At 46.6% G+C, this 25,303-nt stretch overlaps 1 protein-coding gene across 1 annotated transcript in view; it reads right to left on the bottom strand.

The window, feature by feature from the left end:
• Positions 1-3,167: 3,167 nt before the first annotated feature.
• Positions 3,168-25,303, bottom strand: part of E2F2 (E2F transcription factor 2) — a 59,443-nt gene continuing 37,307 nt past the window's right edge. The window contains exons 2-7 of the mRNA XM_054999544.1: positions 22,310-22,415; positions 19,113-19,332; positions 14,465-14,623; positions 12,370-12,484; positions 10,539-10,695; positions 3,168-9,477 (exon numbers count right to left, since the gene is read on the bottom strand). Of these exons, the coding sequence (XP_054855519.1) occupies positions 9,230-9,477; positions 10,539-10,695; positions 12,370-12,484; positions 14,465-14,623; positions 19,113-19,332; positions 22,310-22,415 (1,005 nt within the window). The 3' untranslated portion in view covers positions 3,168-9,229. The remainder of the gene's footprint in view (positions 9,478-10,538; positions 10,696-12,369; positions 12,485-14,464; positions 14,624-19,112; positions 19,333-22,309; positions 22,416-25,303) is intronic.

Raw genomic sequence — 25,303 nt, forward strand, 5'->3', positions numbered from 1 at the left:
GTATGAGGAGGTCCGGAAGAAAAAACAGGGAGACTCAGGTAAGGTAAACTCACAAACTCAACTTTATAACCATACTGAACAATATCAGAAACCCAAACATCGGAACCGATGGACAGCCACTCCCTCCAGTAAGCATGTAGCCTGAACCCAAACATAGGCTCAGGTCCCTGTAATTGTCAGAATTGCTTCTGGGCGTGGGGGGCGTCCTTAGCCTGTTGATGCTGAGAACCAGGCTTGGGACGGTGACCTTGTCTGCGCCTGGAAAAGGATTGTTGAGGGCTCTGGTAACTCCTCTGAGACTGGTACGAATACCCCTGATAAGGCTGGTACCGATATGATCTGCCCCGCTGAGAAGGTCTGAAGTAAGGTCTGGCGGGATGCTGAGGAGCCTGGTGCAGAACACCATAGGACCGTGCTGTGAGACGATCCGTTCTCTTTTTCGACAGGTATTCATCTGTCTTCTCAGAAAAAAGGAGTGTCCCTTCAAAAGGTAAGTCCTCTACTTTGTTCCTCGTCTCAGGCGGGAGAGCAGTCGTGCGGAGCCACGCAAATCGCCGCAAAACCACTGCAGAGAGCAAGGAACGTGCAGACGTATCGGACAAACTCCTGCTCGTATTAATCTGGTGCCTCGAGAGGCGGGTGGCCTCCTCCTGGATGACACGCAGGAGGGTCCGCTGGTCTTCAGGGAGTTTGGGAAGGAAAGCAGCCACTTTCTTCCACAGGAAGAGCTGGTAAGCCGACATCATAGCCGCATAGTTAGCCACCTTGATGGCAAAAGCAGCAGAGGTGTACAATTTCCTCCCTAGAGTATCAATCTTTCTACTGTCCTTGTCAGTAGGAGCCGACATGGAACCTTGTTTGCCCCTTGCCTGCATCTCCTCAGTGACTAAGGAGGAAGGAGGTGGATGGACAGCCAAGAACGGATGGTTTTCATCCTTTGTACGATAAAGGCCTTCCACTTTTCGGTTAGTGGCGGGGATAGAAGCAGGCTTAGCATTGAGCTTCTTCCACAACTCAACAAAACCATCGATCAGCGGAAAGGCTACGGAAGGAGTGGAACCCGAGTAGATATGCTGGTAGATCTTATCAGTAAATTTCGACTCCGTAGAGGTCGTTTCCAAATCCAGTGCTTTAGCCATTCGCTGAAGCAATTCATTATAGGCTCTGAAGTCGTCCGTCGGCGAAGGTTCTTCCGCTGGGCCAAGTTCAGCATCAGGCGAATCCGAAGGAGGGGACTCATAACCCCTCGGTCGGTTCCGATGGTAATCAATCTCAGAAAGGTGCGGTGTTCCATGCGAGTCGCCATAGGATCGGATCCGAAAGGAGGGAGACATCGAGTCCCCTCGAAAAGAGCGGTCCGATCGGAGCGGACTATCCCCCCTGTAGTAGGAGGCCGCCCGGCCTTCACTGCTGTATCGCTCCCTCGATCGGCTCCGAGTCGGGTACGGGCTGTATCTACGACCCGATCCACTTCGATAACTCCGACCCGATCTGATGGACCCGGATTCGTGAGAGGTCGATCGCGGGCGTCCCGTAGGGGTCGGGGGTTTCTCTACCGGAACCGGGTCCTCTTGGGAAGAGGTCAAGACCGGAACCGGGTCGGGATCCTTGCGCCTCTTTTCCGGTGGGTCGGAACCGAGCGCACCCGAAGGGGCCGGTAGCGGAGAGGAAAGTAACTGCTCCAGAACCGCCTTGTCCCTTTTGGAAGAATGTTTTCTCTTCTTCTTCTTCTGCTTGTCAGAGTCGGACGGAGCGGATGGTTCTCCCGTTGTCTCCGAAGCGACTGCACCCTGAGACGGTGGAGGCGTCGGTCGTGACACCGAAGGTGTCCGGCTCCGAGACGCAGCTCGATCCAAGGCTGGTGCAGCAGATGAAGTCGAGGGCGGTCGGCTCCGAGGGAGCTTCGGAACCGATGGTGCTGGTTCCGACGCGCTCCGAACCGAGGAGGACGAGCGATCTCTCGGTCTCGACTCCGAATGACTCGGGGAAGGTAAGGCGCGAGGGGTCCTCGAGCTCACGGTTTCGGCCGGCCGAGGAGTGGATCCGGGCGCAGCAGATGGAGGTGCCTTCGCCGGAGGGTCCACAACAGACATGGCACGTTGCCACAGCGAGGCGTGCAAACGGTCCGCCCTCTCCGCCCTGGCCTTCGAAGTAAAGGCACGGCAATGTTTACAGGCCTGGGTATTATGGGTTTCCCCGAGGCAATAAAGGCAATTAGAATGGCCGTCTGACCTGGTCATCTTTCGATTACAGGAGACGCATCGCTTGAACAAAGCAGTATCCGACATCGCAAACGAGTAGAAGAGCTAAAAACCTCATCTATCGGCGGCGAAAAGGAAACTGAGGGTATGTGTGGGGCGCTCCGCCTTCTATAGTCCATTTAGGCGGGAAAATGGCCGCGCATGCGCGGTGGAAGGCGAGAGCGCCCCCTGGTGGCTTTGAGCTATAAAAATCTCCGGTATCGGCAGGCCTGCGCGTGCGCAGTCCCATGTGGGACTGCACAGGAAGACCGTGGATGAACTTTAGGATTTTATCTTGACGATTCAATGATGCAAACAGGTACTGACAAACATATGGGTGGGCACCATACTAGAGATCACCGATGTGATGCATATAGGAAGGACTATGAAAAACTGTGGTTTAAAGGCAACGAAATCAAAAAGACTCAACACATCTTTCTTTCTATCTAGAAAGCCCAAAATTTGTAAAAAGTATCCAGTGACTATTCACAAACAGGTGGTGAGATCTCATGAAGCTAATGTAGGGTACATATTGTGAAAGGAAGCTGTTATCCTGAATATTGCAAGTTTTTTTGTGCTGTGACAGAACTTTTCTCCACCACCCTCCATGAGAATACAGCCTTAATATTAACATAAAGCACAACACAATTCTTTAAAAAAAATTATTAAACATTTAATAATGATTAAGATTAGGCTGTTTTCAGCCTAGGAAACATTTAAGCCTCATTTTAAGCTGCTGTGTTTTATATTGTTTGTGTTCTGCTGCATTTTTGAACACTGGGTCTTAATAACTTGTATGATGCTTCATGTTTTTATTTTATTTTGGAAGCCACCTTGGAGAAGTTCCCTGGAGAAGTGGAGAATTTCCCAAATAAATAAATAAATGGAGAGAGGAACAACAGAGATATGAGAAGTGGGGTCCACTCTAGGAGCCTCGGCTGATGAGAAAGGCAGAAATTCTTTTCATGGTGGTTCAAAAATCTTTATGTCCATTTTTTTGTTCACAAAAAAACACAAGTGCCTCAAGTTCTTTGTTTTTTTTAAAAAACACACACACACACCCTACACGCATTTCCATCCACAAGGCCAAGCCAAACATCACAGAAAAGCCTCAGAACAATTTTAAATATTCAGTTTCAAACAACCAAACCCACTATACGCAGCAGAATGGTGTCAAAGAGGGCTCCCATTATAAATACAGTGCAATAATTATGTACAACTTTTACAATATTAAGACAAGACCCTGCCGTGTAGCTAGGCCCAAATGTTTGGAACACTTTTTAAAAAGAAGTCTTGTACAAGAGAAATATTGAAAGAATCAACTATGGCCTCCCTTATACAAGTGCATTGAATTAAGACTGAAAGTTGAGCTGTAATTCATTGACACAAACACTCAACTCACATTTAAAAAAAAATTAGCTTGGGAAGCTGGTTAAAAAGCAAACTCAGCCATTAGAAACATGGAGAATTAATTATTCTACAATAAACCAAAGTTCCAAAACAGTTCCTGTCAACTGAATACCACAGAACTTTGATATTCTTGAACAAAACCCACAACTCTATGTACAAAGTAAGACTTTCATTTATACAAAGAAATTACAAAAAAGAGGCTGGTTCAAAAAAAGCTTATTTTCAGACTGGTAAAGACTCATAGCCCTTAAGTATCCCCTTTGTCCTTGGTAAGGCCTGGAATGACATCAAGGCATCCTCGGTCCAAGATTTACCCCCCTCCTCTTCTTCCCAGTCTTTGCAAGAAAATCATGTTGGTTTGCACAAAATCAAGAAACAGCAAATTGCTAAAATCGAGTTTGGTAACCGGCAAGCCAAGAGTCAAAATCTTCCCCATAGCACTTCCCACCCTGTTCACTGCCTCTTGCTTCTTGCAGACGAAAGCAAGTAGCATACGAGAGGGGTTGAGATATGAACAGTTTGGAGTATGCCAGCCTGGAGGATTCTGAGACACACACATTGCTTGTGCAAAGCAACAGACCATGTTGGAAGTGGGTACACAGTTGTCTTGCTTGTTGTCTTGGGGATGCTGCATAAAAGTTGGGAGTACGTCCATGGGGTGCTCTCCAACTTGGCCTGACCACCCCCTCTCAACTTGCTGTCAGCCAAAGAATGGGGTTGACCAGGCCCTTGGATACCTGGGTAGAATTCAATAATGAACACGTTCCGTGCCTGTTCAAAGCTATAATCACCGGCTGTCCCCACGAGTCTCCTTTAGCACCAAGGTCTCAGAACTACAGATGTCACATGGATGCTGCTAACAATTTGTTCTGGGCAAAAATCAATTTGGAGATGTTCCAAAATGTAAAAGACTGGGAACCTCAAAAAGGCACCTTTGTCTGGGACCAACCCCTCTCAGCCCTGCAGGCAGGTGAGACAAGTCCATTGGCTGGCCTGCCCACTGCTCACCCTCTTGTGGAAGAAATGACCTCATCTCACACTGCAGCACTGCGGCATCGCCCAACTCAGAGTCTGATGCAGAAGCAAGCAGGGCCACAGCGAACCTCAGCTAAGAATGTCTGCAACTGCAGCCCTGGATGCTGCTCGGTCATACAGCCTTTTGCTGGCATTCTGAAGTGAGGCATTTACAGAAGATTTTGAACCATGCAATTGTTTGGGGACAGGTAAATCGGCTCCAGCAGTCCGGAATGTCACTAGGACTGGGCGCATGGATTTAGAGTGGGCATTCACTGCACCCTCACCGTGGGAGCTGCGTATTGCCTAGCACAGCCCACATTTCCCCACAGATCCCCCAAATGCAAGTACAGATGATGTGCCCCAAACTTGGGTATGTTGCACGGGTGCACTCAACACCCCCCAACCAAGTAAGCATGCCTTTTATTAAATGAGGGAAATGTTCAGAAGAGCCACTCATGGAAAAGGAAGGAAGGAAGGAAGGAGAGTTGCTATAATGACTAAATGAAGAAAGAAGTGAGAAAGATACAGTCTTCCTTATTTGACTAATGGAGGGAAATTGAGACACAGGATGCAACTAAGGTTGTGTAATGATTCAGTGGCACAGCTGGGGCAAGGAGATCTCCTAGCTATCGTCTAACCCTCAAGAGCACGTTGTTTAAAAGGCTGAGTCTGAAATTCATAAAACATCAACACTTGTTTCAGCAGCTGTTGGGAGGGGCTTTGCAAGCCAAGTTTAAAGTTTACCCTTTTAGGAGGACAGCAGGCAGCAATGCCCTCGCTCCAATCTGGCTTTGCGATCTCATTGCACAACCAAGCCAGGTTGGACGGTATCACTGAAGCAGCAGCCACAATTTTTTTTTTAAAAAAAACATGATGTTCAAACCGCAGACCAAGGAAAGAAACAACTGACACCTGGCACAGAACTGCACATGAAGGAGAAAAACATGGTGTGTGTGTGTGTGTGTGTGTATTGGGGGGGGTTCAAAATCTTCTGCCTTACCCCCCCCCAATCATCCTTTCACCCTAAAAGCGTGTAAGCAAAGATTACAGCAGCAATGGAGGTTTTTCAGATGACGGGCACTCTGATTTGATGTACTTGACATTTCCAAACCTCACAAGCAAGTTGATTCTGCAACATTCAGAACAATGACCATTCCCCCAACAGATACTTCTTCATTGTCACTCATTCACCATACTTTTAGGGGACTCGGGGTGTGCAACTGCCGCTTGCAGGTAGGGGGTCACGGGGGTGGTGATGGAAATGCTTTCCCACACAACCACACCCCGCTACAAAGAACAGTTCAGCGGAAGGGGACGGCTTTGCCTTCTCTATGGCACGTTAGTTTTCAGGGTGCAGAAATATTTTGCCAACAGGCAAGCATTGCATCATGCAAGCCCCCCCGGGCTGGCACCTGGAGTCGGCCTTGCCAGAACTGACTAAGGCATATTACCTAGCTAGTAGGACACCTGCCAAGCTCTGGATCCCTATCGCTTCACTCCTTTGCTCTTGCTGCCTGTCCTTTCTGAATAAACAAGGTGTACTCAGAGGAACATTGCTCACCTCACTCAAAGGGAGCAGTCAAATGAGCACCCAGTAGTGAGGAGAGACGGGCCCACACCAGGCAAGGGGGACCCACACACAGCTCTAACCCAAGAGCCTCCACACAAAACCAGTGTTGCGAGCTCTCCCCCACAGTTCGATGGACCACTTCAAGAAGCAGCCTGAACAGCCATGGAAGAGAATGACGCACCTGGACAAGCCCTCAAATTCTCCAAAGCTTTCAACACCCACTTCATTTTCTCATTGAGCTCAGGATCAAATCAGTTCAGGGTCTGTGGTTAGAGAATCAAGAAGGGGCCAGCAGAGAGAAAAAAATATATGGGCACAGCAAGATGGGCTAAGTCACCATTCATGAGAACGTGGAAGCCCAGTTCTCCCTGCAGCAGGAGGTAATACCAGGGACTGTAATCCTTGACTAACAGCTGCCACCCTGGGCAAGTTTGAATTTCAGAGTAAACGAGACTACAAGGAAAATGCTCAAAACTTTTGAAAGTTAAAACCAAGCAATGCTTTTTAAATTTAAGACCCAAGTGCTGAATTGATTGAGATTCACTGCACAAGGGGAAAGGCACTGCCAACTCTAAAGAGATGCACAAGAAGCCAACAGAGTCAATGCAATCATTTTTTCTTCCCTGAGTAAATGTCCATTGATTATAGACAGCAGGTTCATCTGAGGACAGAACTTAGAGGCACGAGGCTGCTGCTAAAAATGACATCCCTGCATCTAGGCTTTGTCCTCTTCTCTGTATAACGATGCAACAAAACTCATCACCAGCTTCCCCTTGTCCCAGCTGCCAGGGCACCCAACAATACAGAATGGGATTCAACAGCATGTCACCAATATGCTACCCCTACAAGTTTCACAAGATGTCAGGGACCAGAACTAGAGGCAAAGATGCCATTTTCTGCGGCAGGCCTGCGGCCAGATCTGTCCTGGGAGAGAAATAAAAAATGGTGGATAATATCTATAAAATAGACAAATGTTTATAGGAGTACAAATACGAAGCAACAAACATGCAAGCTTTCAAGTTACACTGAGACCATTATGAAAAGCTCTGTGCATTTCAAAAGTTCACTACACCTCTGTAGAAGCAGACATGGGTCCAAAGATGGCTCAAATTCCCTATTTTTTTTTCTTTGTCATGGTGGAATGGGGAGGGGGGCGGTGGAGAGAAGAGGACTTGCTGGCTCCACTGCTGAATTAGGAGCTGAGCAGCCAGATCCCTTTGGATCTCCAGAGGTAAAAAGCACCTTCTTGAGGATGAAGGTATGAAGGAAGGGAACAAGGAATTAGGGAGCCACTGATAGCCAGTGGATCCACCATCATGGCAGAGGGCGGTAAGACCAACATTCATTCTGCTAAAGGATGCAAGCCTTCCAAGGCCTAGAAGGTAGTTCCAACTCTATGCTGGGGGGAGGGAGGGGGAGACAGTCTCCGCAACAAATTATGACGTACGGCAAGGGATTTTCACCTGGCATAACTTCCAACGTGGATGATTTCTTGGTTGAATGCACGTATCATCCAGCATCTGCTGAAGACCAGAAGATGGCCTACCACCAACTAGAGACTGCCTGACCAATCTGCTCCCACCAGGCACAGGAGACAACTGCGGTGGTCTTTGGGAAGAACGATCAGCTGCCACGAGGGGAGTCCAACTCTTCTATATTCTTTTAAACCCGACCAGCACCAATGGGGCTTTGAAAAGGAGTATGACAGTCCCCTTCCTCTTGAGGAGTGTGCGAGTGAGTGTGTGTGCACAAGTACACACACATGTGAACACGCATCGGATGCTGGGGGCCACTGGAGGGCATCTTGCCCAAGGCTTACCAGTAGCCCTGCTTACATTGTTGAGATGTAAAGAAGGGTTTGCAGTGCGATCCTAAGCAGAGTTTACATCCTTCCAAGTCCACTGAAGTCAATGCACTTAGAAGAGAACGGAACCGAGTCAACTGGACTTCAATACTGAGAAGCAGCAGACCAGGTGGATACGCCCACGGGTCATCTTTTTACAAAGGAGGGGGATGAGCACAGACCCCCTTCCAAGCAATGCAGCGTAACTCCTTTATACAGATCTTAGCAAAGGATGCATCCGGCTTATTTAGACCTTTCCTTCAACAGAAGAGTGATGGAATAGCCCAAAACAACCTGGTTCACTCTGCCTGCTCCCTCAGTACAAGCGTTTCCTATCCCCTAATACACAATTAAAGAGCTGATTCCACACCCGGTCTCAGGGGGCTCCACAACTCAAAAACAGGACAATGTCTGGAGTACCATGTTACACCAGATTTCTGAGCAGAACCAGGGACGAGCTTGAGGCTACAAGCAAGCAGGTCCATCACTAAAGCCGTTCTGAACATCACAATAACCAAGAAGCTGGGAAACGTCAAGCCGCTGTTAAGCCCAGGAGTGTGAGACCAATGACCCAGCAAAGTGGTTATTAATCCCCTGACTGATGGACTCAAAATTGAGGTCTTGGGGAGGGGGGACACAGGATGAGATCACTATTCATTCAGCCCTAACACCAACGCCTAGTTGCTGGAAGGGGCATGTTTCCTTCACTGCACACTGTTCCACCCTGTCATGGTAGGGCCCCAATCTGGCCCTTTCCACTCAGGTTCGAAATCCATACAAAGCAAAGATGCATCTGGTCTTTCCTACATAAGGCCTGTCTGCTTCGAAATATTTCCCTGCGCACACACAAGGAGGAGGAAGGAATAAGCCTCCAATTCCATAAAGCATTTCTAAGGGGACCTAAGAAGGAAGAAGGCAAGAGTGAAACTCTACCTAGGGGTAACCCACCCATTTGCCTCCTTGCACCGAAGCGCTTGCAAAGAACTTGATGGCTTCAGAAAATGGCTGAGATGGGCAAAAATCTCCTCAAGCCGTGGAGAACTGCTTGCGAGGTCTCCTTCTACCCAACACTTCTGAGAAAAGCCCTGAGGCTTTGGAGGGAGGAGAGGGGAAATGTTAGCACCATAAAACAAACGTAGGAATCCTGGCTCAGTTCTTTAGCAGGTCACCCAAATCGTAGGCCTCAAATAAGTCGCTCACTCCTTCGCCCTCCTCTAGCCCCCACAAATAGTCCTCTTGGTCGAGGGGAGGGGAAAAACTGACAAAAGGGCCGGCATCGCTGTAGGAAGCGGAAGGGAGCTGGTCCTCCGTCTGCTGCAAGAGATGCTGGGGCAACCCTAGGAAGCCATCCTCCCCTTCCATGAGGCTGCAGGGCAGGTCTGTCTTCACAGGCTCGGCTGGAAGAAAGAAAAAAGAGCCACCAGTGAGTGTCACAATGCCCTCATATCACAAGCACAAGTCGCCTCCTTTTTTGTCCGTTTAATAAATGAAATATCGATACCCCTCCTTTCTCTTGTGATTCAAGATAGCTGACGATTTCAAGATTAAGAGCATATAAAATGCAGTGTGTGTTATGTGCCGTCAAGTCGTCTCCGACCTATGGCGACCCTGTGAATGAAAGACCTCCAAAATGTTCTCTAACAGACTTGCTCAGATCCTGCAAACTGGAGGACATGGCTGCTTTTATTGAGTCCAACCATCTCGTTTTAGGCCTTCCTCTTTTCCTACTGCCTTCCACTTTTCCTAGCATTATTGACTTTTCCAGAGAATCTTGTCTTCTCATGATGTGACCAAAGTACGATAGCCTTAATCTTGACATTTTAGCTTCTAAGGAGAATTCAGGCTTGATTTGATCTAGTACCCACTTATTTGTCTTTTTGGCTGTCCATGGAATCCGCAGAACTCTCCTCCAGCACCACCTTTCAAATGAATCAACTTTTTCCTGTCAGCTTTCTTTACCGTCCGACTTTCACATCCATACATGGCAATGGGGAATACCATAGTTTGGATTATCTTGATCTTGCATAAAATGCAGTAACTTCCTCTTAACCCCACCTCCAATTTTTTATCCTTCCCCGATTTCAACTCGGGGTGGGGGAAATGCATATTTTGCACATGCATAAAGCTGTGGTATGCACAAAGCGAACACTGGATTTTTCAAGGTTCTGATGTGCAAGCTGACATGGTAGAATCTGTTCTGCCACTTTAGGACTGTACCATCTTGTTTTCCTGCATATATCTAGATCAGGCCAAAGAGAAGCAACAGAAGGGGAGGTTCTATTGACCAAAGCAATGTGGTCTTCTCCTGGCCAAATCATCATCTATAGGGGCAGGGAGAAATGGGGGGGGGGACCAATGGGGCTTTGAAGAAGGCAGAGGTGAACGAGGTGCCCACTGGCACATACCACAACTGCACTGGGATGCTCTCCCATGTCCATCGTCCAGAGAGGACCTTTACCTTTCACCGTTGGAGGACTGGCACTGCGGCCCCCGCTCTGGAGCATCGGGGCTGGGAAGCCACTCTCCTTTGCGGGACTCTCCTCTAGGACTTCCTCAGGGCACAGGTACACCTCAATCGGGCCATTGCTACTTTTCAGGTGGAGCTGAACATTCTCCTGGTGCAAAAAGATGAGATGCTGTTAGACTGGGGCAAAAAGCACCACCCACCAAGAAACGTATCCTTTTACATGGCTTGCCCGAGACTGAAAAAAATGGGAGTGGCTGGGATATCAAGCCCCTGGTACAGCTTGAGGGCTGCATTCAGCTCTGAATATGGCCAGCCCTAGACGTCATTTCTCCATAGCCCCATAGCCAGCATGAGATCAGATTAGGACTCCAGAGCCCTAGGTTCAAATCCCCACTCAGCCATTACACTGGGCCAGCTGCCGACTCTGGTCCTAGCCTACCTCACAGGGTGGGGGTTGTCAAGACAAAATGGCAGCTGGCGTAGAACCTTAAGCACAACGAATACTGAGACAGAACTGAAAATAACATGGAGTGAATTCCTTAGAATTCTGCCCCAGCACAGTATGAAAAAATGTGAGGGCAATATATCATATTAGGAGTTGTAATTCCTTTGCCCATAAATTTTATATAACCAGGTCAAGAATATAAAATTCAAGATGGGGTGCTGGATACCGACCAAAGATGTATTTATGTATTTTATTGCTGGGGTGCTGTGATATTTTTATACCGCTGAGGAAGGCCTTTGGGCCAAAACGCATCAGGTATTTTGGGTCTCGGCCTGTATGTACGGCAATGAGTTGTACTATTAGACCTGTATATTAGTGATTTTATTTTTTTTTCGTACGAGGTTTTATTACACATGTAGAATCATATGATGTTTTTAATCTAATTTAGTTATTTTCCACAATTTTATTTTGTTGTTTTTCCAATCTCTTTGGGCCCCCCCCCCCACGCCTGACTGGTTCCAGTTGGGCTGCTTGCCGCGTTAGAAAGTATCTCCTCATGTTTAACCAAGGCCTACCCTGCTGCAACTTACACCCTTTCATTTGGGTTTGGCCCTCTGGAGCAAGAGGCCTGTACATGCATCCCTGGCATAGCCTTTTCGGTTTGAAGAACGTGACCCTGTCTCCCCGTGGTTTGGAATAATTTATTACATTCCTATTCCCTCATGGAAGCTCAGTTCAGTATGGTGTAGTGGTGAGTGCCAGACAAGGATTTGGGAGGCCTGGGTTCAAATCCCCCTTTGCCATGGAAACTATCGGTGGCCTTGGGCCAGTCACACACACTCAGTCTGACCTACCTTATAGTAGATAAAATGGAGGAGAGAAGACCAACATAAACTACTTTGCGTCTCCATTAGGGAGAAAGGCAAAGATATAATTCAGTGTTCCCAGGTTTTCCATTCAGGCATCCATCAGATTACAATTTCATGTGCCTTTCAATGGCGCCCTGGCACCCTTTCCTTGTAGAGTAGAATAGGAGAGTGGATCCAGCTAGCTTTTTCACTCAATCTCACCCAGTTGTCTTGCCATATGACTTTTCTACATGAAGGCTCTGGAATCCTCAGTATAGTAATTTTTGAGCTGTCATAAAGGATCCTTCCCTTTTTTTTTTCACCTGCAAAAAACTGTTTAAATCCAACCCAGTGTTACAGGATCAAGGTATTTATTGCAGCTCAATCTGGAGGAACACGGCAGCATTTTAACTTTTCACTTGATGCATGGCAACATCGAAGCAGGAAGTGACCGGCAAAGGGCTCTATTGCAGTTATTTCCACCAAGATGGAGGGAAAGACACGCCAGCCACCTTCCGGCATGGCTCACCTCACAAAGGTCTGGCACTTCCAGCCGGGTCTCTGGTGGGGCTCGGACCACAATCACCGTCTGCTCATTGAAGTTGCTGATGGCGCGGATGTCCTGATACGTTACATAAGCTAGCGTAGGACAGGAGGCGCAAGTTAAAGGAAACGCCAGACAAAAGGCCCAGATTCCAGAACCAACCAAAGATGTTCTTACTGTTTAGACAAAAGAATGCAATTTTGCTCTTCCTACCAGAAGACAAGCAGGCAGGCACCATGTTACGTCATCTCCCCTTCTGCCACGTTCAGAAATGCCTCACCCTCATGTGTAATCATGTAAGGTCAGACATCCTCACTGTACCACACTCTGGTAGTTATTAACACCCTGAAAAATGATTTCCAGGAGAGACCTATGGCTCAGTGTTAGAGCATAGGGGTGGGTGAGCCAGGATTCGTGAACTGGCTAAATAGCTGGATTTATGGTGATCCAGCATAATCTGGCCATGCTGGATCACATTGGAGAATCAGGCAAGACAGTCTCCCTGGGCCACGCCCTGGTGGCTCCCCTGCTCCTGGCTGGCCCTTCTCCCATCCTCTCTGCCTGCTGTCTCTGGCCCCTGCCAGCTTCGTGCCATGGCATGGAGCTTGCCTCCGCTTTGCAGCACCGCTCTCTCACTCCCTGCTTGTCCCACCTAGGCTGCCTGCTTTTCTCTGTGAGGTGAGGGCTGTGCGAGGAAGGAACAGATTCCTTGCAAATTTGGTGGAGTTTACTTGAAAAATGCTGCCCCGACCCCCTGGATAGTTTTCCCCATAGGGAATAACTGCCAGATAAAATCAGGATACTCTAATCCTACCAAACCAGAATCTGGCCCAGATTTCAGGAATACAACATTTGCATGGCATCCCTAAAACCTGGATCCCACAGAAACCAATTTTTTGGGGGTGCAAATCCCTAGTAGAACATCAGCCTCTCCCAGATTCAATCCCCACCACCTCCAGTTAAAAACGATCGGGTAGCAGGGGACGTGGAAAAGGCCGTGACCCGAGAACCTGGGGAGCTGCTGTCAGTCTAGCCTTGAAAGGGCAAGGGTCTGACTCCATATAAGGCAGCACCATGTGATGTGATCGTGCAAGGAGATCATTTACATCATACAAGTGTCCTGCTCCCTTTTGCAGCTAAAACAGGATTTCTGCCCTATTCTCCCTACCTTAATAATTCCCTGCCATTGGAAAACTAGCACACTACATGAAGGGCTGTGTTAGAACCTCTCTCCCCAATGTGCTGCCTACATACAGCTTTCAAATATGCTATACTCTGCTTGCAAATTATATGTTTTTGGAAATGATACAGCCCAGGAAGGACTGTATCACATTATAACTCTGGAATTGTAGGGCAGGTCTCAGGTCTTCCATCCCACTTCTGTATCCTCTAACATCTCGGAAATAAAAGCAGAGCCATAAGCTTACAGTTTGGTGAAGTGGTTAAGAACGGCAGGACTCTAATCTGGAGAACCAGGTATGATTTCCCACTCCTTTGCTTGAAGCCAGCTGGGTGACCTCGAGCCAGTCAAAGCTTCTAGGAGCTTCCTCAGCCCCACCAGTTGTGGGGATAATAATGACACACTTTGTAAAATGTTCTGATTGGGAGTTAAATTGTCCTGAAGGGCAGTATATAAATTGAATGTTGTTGTTGTTATCATCATCATAATAAGGACCACAGCCTGAGCCCCTCAACTACTCGAACAAGTATACTTCGTTGAAGACTTCTCTGCTGGAGGTATTCATATATTCTGCAATAGCCAAGTCAGTGAGAGTACCTAGTAAAGAACAGAAAGATGCTAGAAAATAGCCACAGCTATCATACCATTTTTTTCTTTTAAAAATAAGCTGCGCATTGCATGGTGCTTTAATAAGCAGGCATATCAGCAACAAGATGTGCAAGCATGCACGTATTAAGACAAAGAGGCATTCCCATGCACGTCACACCGAGTTTTCACTTCTTGAGAACCAAGAGAGAGCGATTGCTGAGTTACCCCCCAAAAGAAAGGCTGCCCCTAGCAAAAGGGGCCCGCTAGAGCACGTGAGCCTCTCCCTAGCATCTCGCCCCACCGAAAGGATATCTCTGATTGGTTTCATCTTCCGTCAGGTGCTTCAGCTGAAGGGTGCATTCCTGGATGAGCTTGTCCAGCATCCTCTCGGTCTTGGAAAGCTCTGCCTGCTCCTGCCGCAACGCTTGCTGTCTCGCCGCCACAGAGGAGTCCTCAAAAATCCCCGTCCCCCTAGACAGCAATGTTCACAGGTTAAAGCAAGTCACTGGAGGATCGCAGAAGCCCATTTGAACACAGGCCACACCGCTGCTGTCGAAAGTTCTGCCACCTTGCACGACTCCCCGGGGTGTGGGCAGGGCATGCCTTCCTCGGGGAGCAAAGTTTTACAAAAGAGAAGAACTAAGGACAAAGCTTTCTAAAGTGAAGAAGACTAGAGATTCAGCTGCATCACCGGGAATGTAAGGAAGAGTTTTGTCACAGCGCTACCCTACCAAGGGGTACAGAAAGCAGCAAGAAAATCTCTCCTGGGCAATTCAAGTCTTCCTTGAGTGCCACTTTCCAAATGCCCAGCTGTAACGAGAATATGGATTACGTACATTATGCCTTACTGACACACGTGTATTCCTCCGAACTACTTTAATGCAGCTTTTTTTAAACAGGTTGTATAGGCACACAGAAGTTCTTTTCATCAATGACAACCAATTAAAAACAGTGGACAGTAGTGGATAAATGGTTCTCTACCAAGGATGATCTGCTCACTTCACTTTCCCTGTCACCTTCTAATGATTTACATAGCTTATCCTGCAGCTGGACATGCCACAGGGCCGGATCTAGGGTTGCTGGAGCCCAGGGCAACCCAAGTCCAGGCGCACGCACACCCAGCGCTGCATGATGACATCACTTCCATGACATCATCATGCAGTGTGACATGCGCTGTCCGCATGGCAAGCCGTCTGCCCCGGTGCACTGTGGAGCTGGTGGAGGCAGCACGGATGGCTGGGAGGCCGCCTGTGCCATTTGCCTGCCCCACTGAGGGGGCAGCAGGCTTGCCACGTGCCCCCTGTCCTCGGGGCAGGTGAATGGTGCGGGCCAGCTCCCTGCCCTCTGCTCAGCCATCCGCGCGCTCCTGGCGGCTGGCAGCTGCACCCGGCGCCCCCTCTTTGACGGCACCGGGGACAGACAACCCCCCTGCCCACCCCGTTGATCTGGCCCTGACATGGTATCACTTTTGCTAGCTGGAATGTCACATGACTGAAAATTTGAATAATCGATCAAATTTAAAACCCATCATCTTTTAATATTGATGTCACATCTTAAAGATCTTAGATATTTCAGAAGATAACATGTCAATTAATATAAAAGATGCTGCCCAGATTATTTATTTATTTATTTGATTTATGCCCCACCCTCCCCACGAATGGGCTCAGGACAGCTCACAACATTCATAAAATACGAGTTAATCGTAAAACAATAAGATCAATAATAATCCCACGACAATCATTAAAATAGTCCAGGAGCAGGCTACTTAAATAAACCGTTAGGAGTCCGTATACGGGTATATATATGGGCATAGCACATTGCCGTGGGCAGTCCCAGAAAAAGTGATGGTCTTGGGTGGAAGAAGGGGGACAGCTGGAGTTGTAGTTTTGTTGAAAGAAATCTCATGAAGATCTAGGTGAGAAATATGTATTTGTATGTGTGCTTATTGAAATTTCAGTGCATTTCATATGAAATCTGATTCTAAATCAGTCTTTAGATTTGATTGAGAGATGCTAGGAGAGTTAATGTGTGTTACATTTATTTGTTCCATTATCACAAGTTTTATTTTAATAATCCTTTATATTTTGATGTCTTGCATTATTAAAAAAGTTGTTTACTTCAATAAAGAATAAACAAACTCTAAAAGAAGTCTCTGTGAGCCTTGATGGGAAGAGTTAAAACAAGGAGCACCCCTATGAATTATTTGCTCTGAGAGGCTCTCCAAAAGAGAGGTCTCCGTTTTAGGTCTCATATCTAAGGCATTTACAGCTATTCAGAGTTGGAAGATAAATCTGGATACTGGACGGTTCGTAATAAGACATGCTGTTTGTATCTGTTCCATCACAGTTTCTATTTTAATCATCCTTTATATTTGTGTATCTTGTTTTATTAAAAAGATTAGTGTTAATTTCAATAAAACATGAACATGAAACTAAAAGAGAAGTCTCTGTGTGCCATGATTGGGAGAGCAAAATAAAGAGCACCCATATAAATTATTTGTACTAATTGACAGGGTCACTAAAAGCTGAGATCTCTGTTTTTAGGTCTCAGTATCTTAGGCCTTGGAGCTGCTCAGAGCTGGGATATAAATCTTGACACTGGACAGCTAGAAAGCCTTAATGAGACCCAGATAAGCATTCTGTTCAACGGCACTCCTGGAGGGTAGGACCTGGCCCAAAGGAGACATGGCATACTAGAAGACTAGGAATGAAAGCAAATATTTAAGCCTTTAAAAATACATTAGGTGATTTTAAAAATATACAAAATATCAGAAACATAGATATTATATTTACCCCATGAAACACGAAAGGATGGCTCACATCTCTGCCCTATAACTTCAGGTCATTACCGATGAACTTATCAATGTGGGCATCCCAGTCTCTAACTCGTACAAACAGGTTAAGTTATACATATAGGTCAATTTTGTAATCTGAAGTATCCAATCAGCTACGGGAGAAGCTTCCTGCCATTTTCAACTTCCAGCAATGCCTTTATTTGCTGCAAGTAGCAGAACAACGATCCACCTTGGTGAAAACAACCAACTCTCTTCCAGATAACAAAGTAAAATAACTAAAGGATCTCCCGGTAGCTTACGAGTTGGATCGCAAGACTCCATTTCAGGAGTTTGGATTCTACGGGTTTGATCCAGACTGAATTGTCTGCTGATGGAAGGCACTTCTCTCAGCAGAACAGAAATTTCCTGCCTCCCCAACTACCAAAATACTGCTCCTAGGGACAAGGGGCGCTCTGAAGGGCAAATGAAGGGTCTTGCAGGAGGGACGGGAAGCCGATGGAAATCACACCTCTCTTGTTAGTAGAAAATTAGGGTAGCGCTGTGACAACTCTTGTTAGTAGTAGTAGAGTCCAACTCTATGACTGTCTCCCACTAAGTGTCCCTTTATCAGAGAAAGAATTCCTCTGATGGAGAATGCCTTTTAAAATGAACATACTGTTTTAAAATATTGAAATATTTTCTTGCAGATACACCCAGCCTCATTCAGTGAAGATCCTTCTGCTGTAGTGGCAGCGGCTGCCAAAGCATCAATTTTTGGAATCTGCTCAGCCAATAAGAAGCCCTCCTGGACAAAAACCCAATCTGGCCGCACCTACTTTCTAAAAACATTTGGCAGGTGTCAAGGAAGGTGTGGGAAGGAATCATGGCACACACAGGGGACCCCGCATGGGGTACCCCAGCATTAGAGTATTTTGGATGTGAGCATACTTATCTGGGAGGCATTGAATGCTTTGCAAATGTCTGTATCAGAAAAAAAAACCCTGCCTTATCCTAAACTGGTAACCGCTAATAATACATTGACACAGTTCTGTATGTTACGTTTGTATATTTACAAAGATGGGGGAAAGGGAAGAGGCCAGCCATGTCCCCCCATTTACTTCTGACCCACATATTAAGAAGAGGAATTTCTAAAACATTAATTGGATCAACCATGGTGGGACTAGCAAGAAGATGAATGGGTGGGTTTAGGGATTCTTCTGGGAAAAGATCACCTGCCCCACTGCATAGATCAAGGGCACAATTCAGCATAGGGCCAGGGCTCAGTGCTACAGCGCCTGCTTTTTGCATGCAAAAGGTCACAGGTTCAGTCCCTGAAGTCTCCAGCTAAAAGGGCCAGGTAGTAGGGGGAACGAAGGACCTTGACATGGGAGACCCTGGTGGGACGCTGCCACTCATTGGACAAGATGGACCTTGACAGACCATGCTCTGATTTAGTATAAGGAAGCTTCATGCCATTTTCTGAACTTTTAAGTGGTTTTAACTACACGTTTTTATTTCACTCACTCACTCACTCACTCACACACACTTTCTTCAATTTTAACTCCTTTGGAAAAAACTGCCAGCAAACCATTCCAAATAACCATTCCAAACAATAAGAAATCCAACAAAATTTCCTCCCGTTGCGTTGTCCTACTGTGCATGCAACTGTACACCAAAGGCTATTCGCTACAGTAGTTTGCAGAGGGGTGAATGTGCAATGAAGGACTATTGTGAAGGACTGCTATGGGTGCAGTAAAGGACTGTCTCTGTTCGGAGCAGGGACAGCTTTGGGACTGGGAAGGCCACCAAGAAGAGTGCTCCAGTAGCCTCACTGCAAAGATCCTCCATGGGCCACTTGGGGCAACATTGGTAGTTGGTAGTACCACCCAGGGATTTTTTTTCTGGAAAAAGAGGTGGTGGAACTCAGTGGGTTGCCAGCACAGGGGGCAATTCTTGGCAGGAGGTGGTGCCCCTGGTACCACATGTGCATGCACAATGTGCACACATGCTCCCAGTTGAGGGCAATCTCAACTCCCCTCTGTCTGGAGATCAGGGGGCGTGGCCACCAGCCATGTGACCATTTTCAAGAGGTTCCGGAACTCCGTTCCACCACATTCCAGCTGAAAAAAAGCCCTAGTACCACCAAACATCCATCCTGGAATCAATTGGACCCAGCACAGCACTTACATCCACTGGATGTTGTTCTTGGATTTCTTCCGGATGAGCTGGATCCCCTCCAAGACATTGGTGATGTCATAGATGCGCCGCTTCTGGACATCCAACACCTCCGCGGCCCGGTTCAGGTCCAGCACCCCGTCCTCCGACTCACTGAGCAAGTGAATGAACTTCTTCGTCAACAGGCCCAGCGACGTGTCATAGCGGGTCTTCTCTCCAGGCGATTTAGGGGCTAAGGTGCAAATAAAAGAAACAGCCGGGAGGCCGGAGAAGGGTAAAGCTTTCGTCATTAACATCCTTCTCTTCCACAATTGCACATGGAGAAAATGAGGCTTGTTTTAGAGGCCAAGGTTACTAGTCCTCATGACTGCACAGAAGCTGCCTTATATAAAGCCCGCCTAGCTTAGTACCATGACTGATGGGGTTTTCTTGTTATCAAGATCCTTTTGTGGATGCAAGGGATTGAACCTCGGACTATCTGCAGAGCTCAGCCAATGAATCACAGCCCCTACCCTCTTGTATAGAGTCCTGATCAGCAACTAGCTTTACTAGAGAGCAAGCCCACCTGTCCTCTTACCTTCTACCTCTCCCTCCCATCTTCCAGATCCCAAGTTACCCACCTCCCTCTGAAAGACAAACCACATCTTGTCAAAAACATCCCCTCAAATTATTTTGTTTGTTTATACCCTGCCTTGCTCCCCAAAGAACACCCAAATCAGCACACATCCTCTTCCTCCTCTCCTTCATTTTATCCTCACAACAACCTTGTGGGGTAGCTTAGGCTGAGAGCGGCTTGCCCACAGTCACCCAGCAATCTTTGGTGGCAGAGGTGAGAGTCCAACGCAGGTCTCCCGGATCCCAGTCCGCCACTGTAACCACTACACCTCAACAGCTCTCTAAAACGATGGGTACAAAATAGGTTTTTTAGAACGTGGTGATGCAGGGCCTCACTGCTGTTCCTGCTGGAGTGCAAGAAGCGGGATTTGTGCTTCTCATGGACCAGCCTCCTCCTCAGCTAGAAGGGAAGTTCATGGATCTGTGGCCCCAGGAACAGACAGGTGACTTTCTTCGAGGCAGATGAGAGCAGGTTCACATTCCTACTCACTGACATACCTGAACCCCATTGTATGAACATGGGCTGGTCAGCCTTGCCTTGCCCTACTCCCTCAAGGCTGTTGTGAGGCTAAAATTGAGAACAGAGCCATGTATGCTGAGCTCCTCCAAGGAACGTCTTTACAAACAATCTGATAGACCTTTAGAGATAACTCACTTCCTTCATACCAATGTCAAGCCTTAGGGGTTTTTTGTCCCCCCCCCATTTCTGGAATCCTATTCCTACTGCATGCTTATTGGATGTCTGTCTTACGCTATCTGATCCCATTTATTTTTATTTTTTTGGGTTTACATTTTGTAATCCATTTCGAGTCTCACCAAATGAAGAAAACAAAGTGAATATAAAATTCTGAGCACGGAAAGTGGAATTTATTGTGCAAGGTATGAAGCAGACATGACCGTGACCTGGGAGACAAGACAAGATCTATGGCTAAAGAATTCTTCTCCCCGCAACAACCAGAGACTTCTCGTGTCTGTCCCACATCTGACGGAATCCATAAAGGCTGTATGTACAACAGCAGTATTCATGCTTAAATCTGGGCTCATATCTCCCCCTAGTGGCCAGCTTGGTTTAAATGCATTTAGCCAGATGGTCCCACATCATCGCTTGTACATCTCTTTGGGGTCACAAGGCAGGTTCATCGTCACCGAGGTAGGCTCAGTTCAACATCCCCTCTTTAAACCCGAGTTCAAGATGGGAGATGAAAAGCCAAATTGTCAGCTTGCTCAGAGGGGCTTAGGGAGGGCAGCAGTCTAGGCGGCATGACATTGTAGCGCTTTCTCAGGGGACTTGCACCTGCAGCCCGACACGACAAAGCAGACTTCAGTGCTCCAGAGATGTGCAATGTTGGATAGCAATAGTCAGTTGGGGGCTGGGTTTATTGTAGAACAGCTTCGAGCAGCAATAGTTTATCTAGGAGGAATTTCAGCAGCAGGGCCCTTTAAAATTCCATAGCTCTTAGCCAGCCGCGGTGCCAATTCCAGGGGTAGAATTGGGAGCTTCTGGGCATAGAAACAAAAAAGTCTCAGATTTTCCCAGAAACGAAGAGGGACAGAGTCAGGTCGGCCTCTTGGGAAACAAGAGTTTCACAATCTTAGTGCTGCCTCCTGACCTGCGTAACCAGCCACTGAACTTCTAAAGGTACAGGAACAAAAGGCACAGGGCTGGATCCTGCTGCAGATCCCCAATTTGCCTCTCATGTTCTTCCTGATGGTCCCCCAGGAGCAGCATTTCAGGGAGATCAGAGGGCTGCAGCAAGAGGAGGGAGCGGCCAAGACAGTTCAGGTCCACAGACAAAAGCGCCTGGTGTGAGTGGGTCCGAACCACGGTGCCTCCAGAAAACCCAGGCATTCGGGGTAGGTTGGAGGAGACATATCCTGACCCCCCACTGCTTCCAAAGGGCAAAAGCAGAACTTGGAATGGGTCCCAGAATCAACCTAGAAACTAGTGAAGATGCAACAGAAAGGTCTGATCCAAACAGAGCGGCTTGGTATTGTCAGCTGCTGGGAACTGCATCCCCAACTCTGCCGTTTCCAAAAACTTTTCGATGCACCTCCATGTACAGAGTCCAAATACGGGAAGCCACAAACCACGTACAGCTGTGGGCAGGACAGGACACGTTTCTTGATGTCCCATGGAATGTAACATGGGTCCCTCCCATAAACAATCTCATAGCCATGAAAGAAAATACTATTTTATTTCTGAAATAAGATCAGAAGATGGTTATGTGCTTACATGCCTGACCTGGGCCTTCCTGGTAAAGAAAGAAAACAGCTGGCGCTGCTGAGCACCATCACAGCCCCCTGGAAAAATCCCCCCTGGATCCCACTCACAAAATCAGGTAGATTCAAGGCAGGAAGGGAGGAGACTTGCCAGTCCTTTATAGGACAGAGGAGGGGAAAGCCCCCTCCTAGGAACCCATGGCTTACTTTGCAACTTGCGCCTCGCCTCCTTGCAGCTTCAGAAATTTCATCATGTACCATACTTTCAAACTAAGTGCACAAGAACTAGAAAATCGATTTTGAAGAATGAAGGCTGTTATTTAAAAACAAATGCTTCCTCCACACCCCCTTCCATTCAGGGTAGACCTGCTTACTTTTGGGGCTGGGGATATGGGTCAGCGTTCTTCCCTTGCCCTTTGGGGTACGGAACTCCGGGATACACTGCTGGCCCATCCCTTCTAGATCCAACTTCCTTTTGGCCTAGAAAGAAAGGATAAGAGCATTAAAAAAAAGAACAGACAGAAAACAGATGGCGTTTTAACAGGCAGATTTCCATTTAAGAAATGAAACAAGATTCTAGTATTTAAAAAGTACATTCATTTCTCCAGATAATCAAGTTTTACATTAGTAGAGTTTAGGACAACCTTTTAACTGTTACCAAGGTAAGTAACATCCTAATGTTCCAACTCAGAATATCCAGCTTTGACATCCACATCCATCGAAATCACGACCTGAATTACTAAAGCTAATAACTATACTTGAGTTCTGGCGCGCATGCCTAATTCGCCTATGGCAAGTAAGCATCGTGCGCAGGTAACAATGGGAAGTTTTTGCAAAAAGAGGTTTTTTCTGCAGTGACCTCCTGGTTATGGAATCTTTTGATGTTCACCAAATTCTTGGTACTTGTAAAAGGGGCCTTTAAAATCTATCCATTTACACAGGCCTTTTATTGGCAGAACATTTCCTCTGGTTTTATTAAAATAGTAGAGTCCAGTAGCACTTTTAAGACTAACCAACTTTATTGTAGCATAAACGTTTGAGAGCCATTTCATCAGATGCATCTGACGAAGACAGCTGTGGCTCTGGAAAGCTTATGCAATAAAGTTGGTCAGTCTTAAAGGTGCTACTGGACTCTTCACTATTTTGCTACTACAGACTAACACGGCTAACATCTCTGGTTTTATTGACAGCCATTTTATTTCTGGCTTGGTTCATCGTACTGTGTGTGTGCTTCTTATAGTCTCCTGTCTTGAGAATCTTTTGTCTTGAAAAGCAAACTGAACTAATAATAATAATTAAGGGATTGGGAAGGGTTTCCCCTCCCTTTCAGCCATCTCCCTGCCACAAACTTGAATGCCATAAGGAAGTGTGAGAGGACAGCTTCCTCAAAGGCTAACTTTTGTGGACTTCGATGTATTGTCGAAGGCTTTCACGGCCGGAGAACGATGGTTGTTGTGGGGTTTCCGGGCTGTATTGCCGTGGTCTTGGCATTGTAGTTCCTGACGTTTCGCCAAAGTCTTTTGGTGCTACACCTCTGAAGATGCCAGCCACAGCTGCTGGCGAAACGTCAGGAACTACAATGCCAAGACCACGGCAATACAGCCCGGAAACCCCACAACCACCATTTTGTGGACTTCTTTGCAAGATAAGTGAAGCTGCAATTTACTGACCACGAAGAGCTGCAGTTCACGGGAGTTACTGATGTAGCTGAATCCTAGCAATGTTTCGCAGAAATACCATTGATTTCAATGGATGTAATTCCAAGAAATTTTGTTTAGGATTGCAGCCTTATATTCTTTTATTCCGAAATTATTTTTACCAGTCAATCTGGACGCATGGGTTCACAAAACAGGCTCAGAGTGGATCACATCAAAAGCATAAAACAAAGTAGCATGATAAAGATCCAGAGGCGTTGGCCATGTTAGTCTGTAGTAGCAAAATTGTAAAGAGTCCAGTAGCACCTTTAAGACTAACCAACTTTTCTGTAGCATAAGCTTTTGAGAACCACAGCTCTCTTCATCAGATGCATCTGATGAAGAGAACTGTGGTTCTTGAAAGCTTATGTTACAGTAAAGTTGGTTAGTCTTAAAGGTGTTACTGGACTCTTTACTATAATAGATAAAAACAATTCCAATGAGTAAAATACAGCAGCATTCAAATTGCACTTCTTGATCTCACGCAGAAAAAGGGCTTTCACAGAACCGGCCACCCAAGATCCAAGGACTTTCAGCAGGCAAAGCTTATGATGATCTACATTTGAGCCACAGTCCTTCCACCTGAAGCACATGAAAAAGCTGAACATACCATGTTTTAACTCAATCAAACTTTGCTGTGATCAGTGAAGCTACTTTCTACTGTGTCAGACCATTGGTCTTGTCAAAGGCCAGTATTGTCTACTCTGACCAGCAGTGGTGCTTCAAGGTCTCAGGTAGAGATCTCTTTTTGACTCCCTGGTCCTTTTAACTGGAGATGATGGGGATTGAACCTGGGTCCTTCTGCAGACAAAACAAGTGCAAAAGGAAACAATACGAAGTGAACTACAAGGAACGCAGCAGAGAGTCAAAACAGTAGAAGACGCGATGGAGAATTTAGCAGACATGCAACAAACAGAGATGAGATTGGTGAAGGGGAGAATGTCAGTTGCAGAAACTAAACACATGGAGAAGCAGCTTCGTTTTCGTGGCCTGCCAGAAGTGGAAGGGAAGTCAGCGCAAGAACAGATGACTGAGGTGTTGGCTGAATACCTGGGGAAGGAGGAGGAGGAAGTTGTGGCTATCCTAGATGTGGCATACCGTGTGAATTCGAGAATTGCAACCCAGAGGAAATTACCAAGGGATGTGATTGTGCAGTTTACAACACGAAATATGAAAGAGAGGATTGTGACAAAACAGTTTCAAGATCCATTGGAGATTGATGGCAAGACGATCATTATAATGAAGGAACTGCCCAGATCAGTGTTATTGGACCGGAAAAAATACAAAGTGCTAATTCAGATTTTGAAGGACATGAAAATCAGGTACAGATGGGAGCTACCGGAAGGAGTGTCCTTTGAGTTTGGAGGGGCAAAAAAACGCATCAGATCTGAGCGAGAGATGGAGCGATTTATTAAGGACAATGAAAAAGACTTACCAACAAAACTATGAGTATGGAGTGTAAAGTATTATCTTGGAATGTAAATGGACTAAACTCACCGAATAAGAGGAAAAATATTTTTCATTGGCTACTAAAACAAAAATGTGATATTGTTTGTTTGCAAGAGACCCATATTAGAAAACAGGATGTAAAATATTTAAAATCTGGAAAACTGGGCAAAGAATTTGTAGCGGCCTCTAACAAGAAAAAAAGAGGAGTGGTGTATATAAAAGAGG

Source organism: Eublepharis macularius, chromosome 15, assembly GCF_028583425.1.
Source record: "Eublepharis macularius isolate TG4126 chromosome 15, MPM_Emac_v1.0, whole genome shotgun sequence".
Lineage (NCBI taxonomy): Eukaryota > Metazoa > Chordata > Lepidosauria > Squamata > Eublepharidae > Eublepharis > Eublepharis macularius.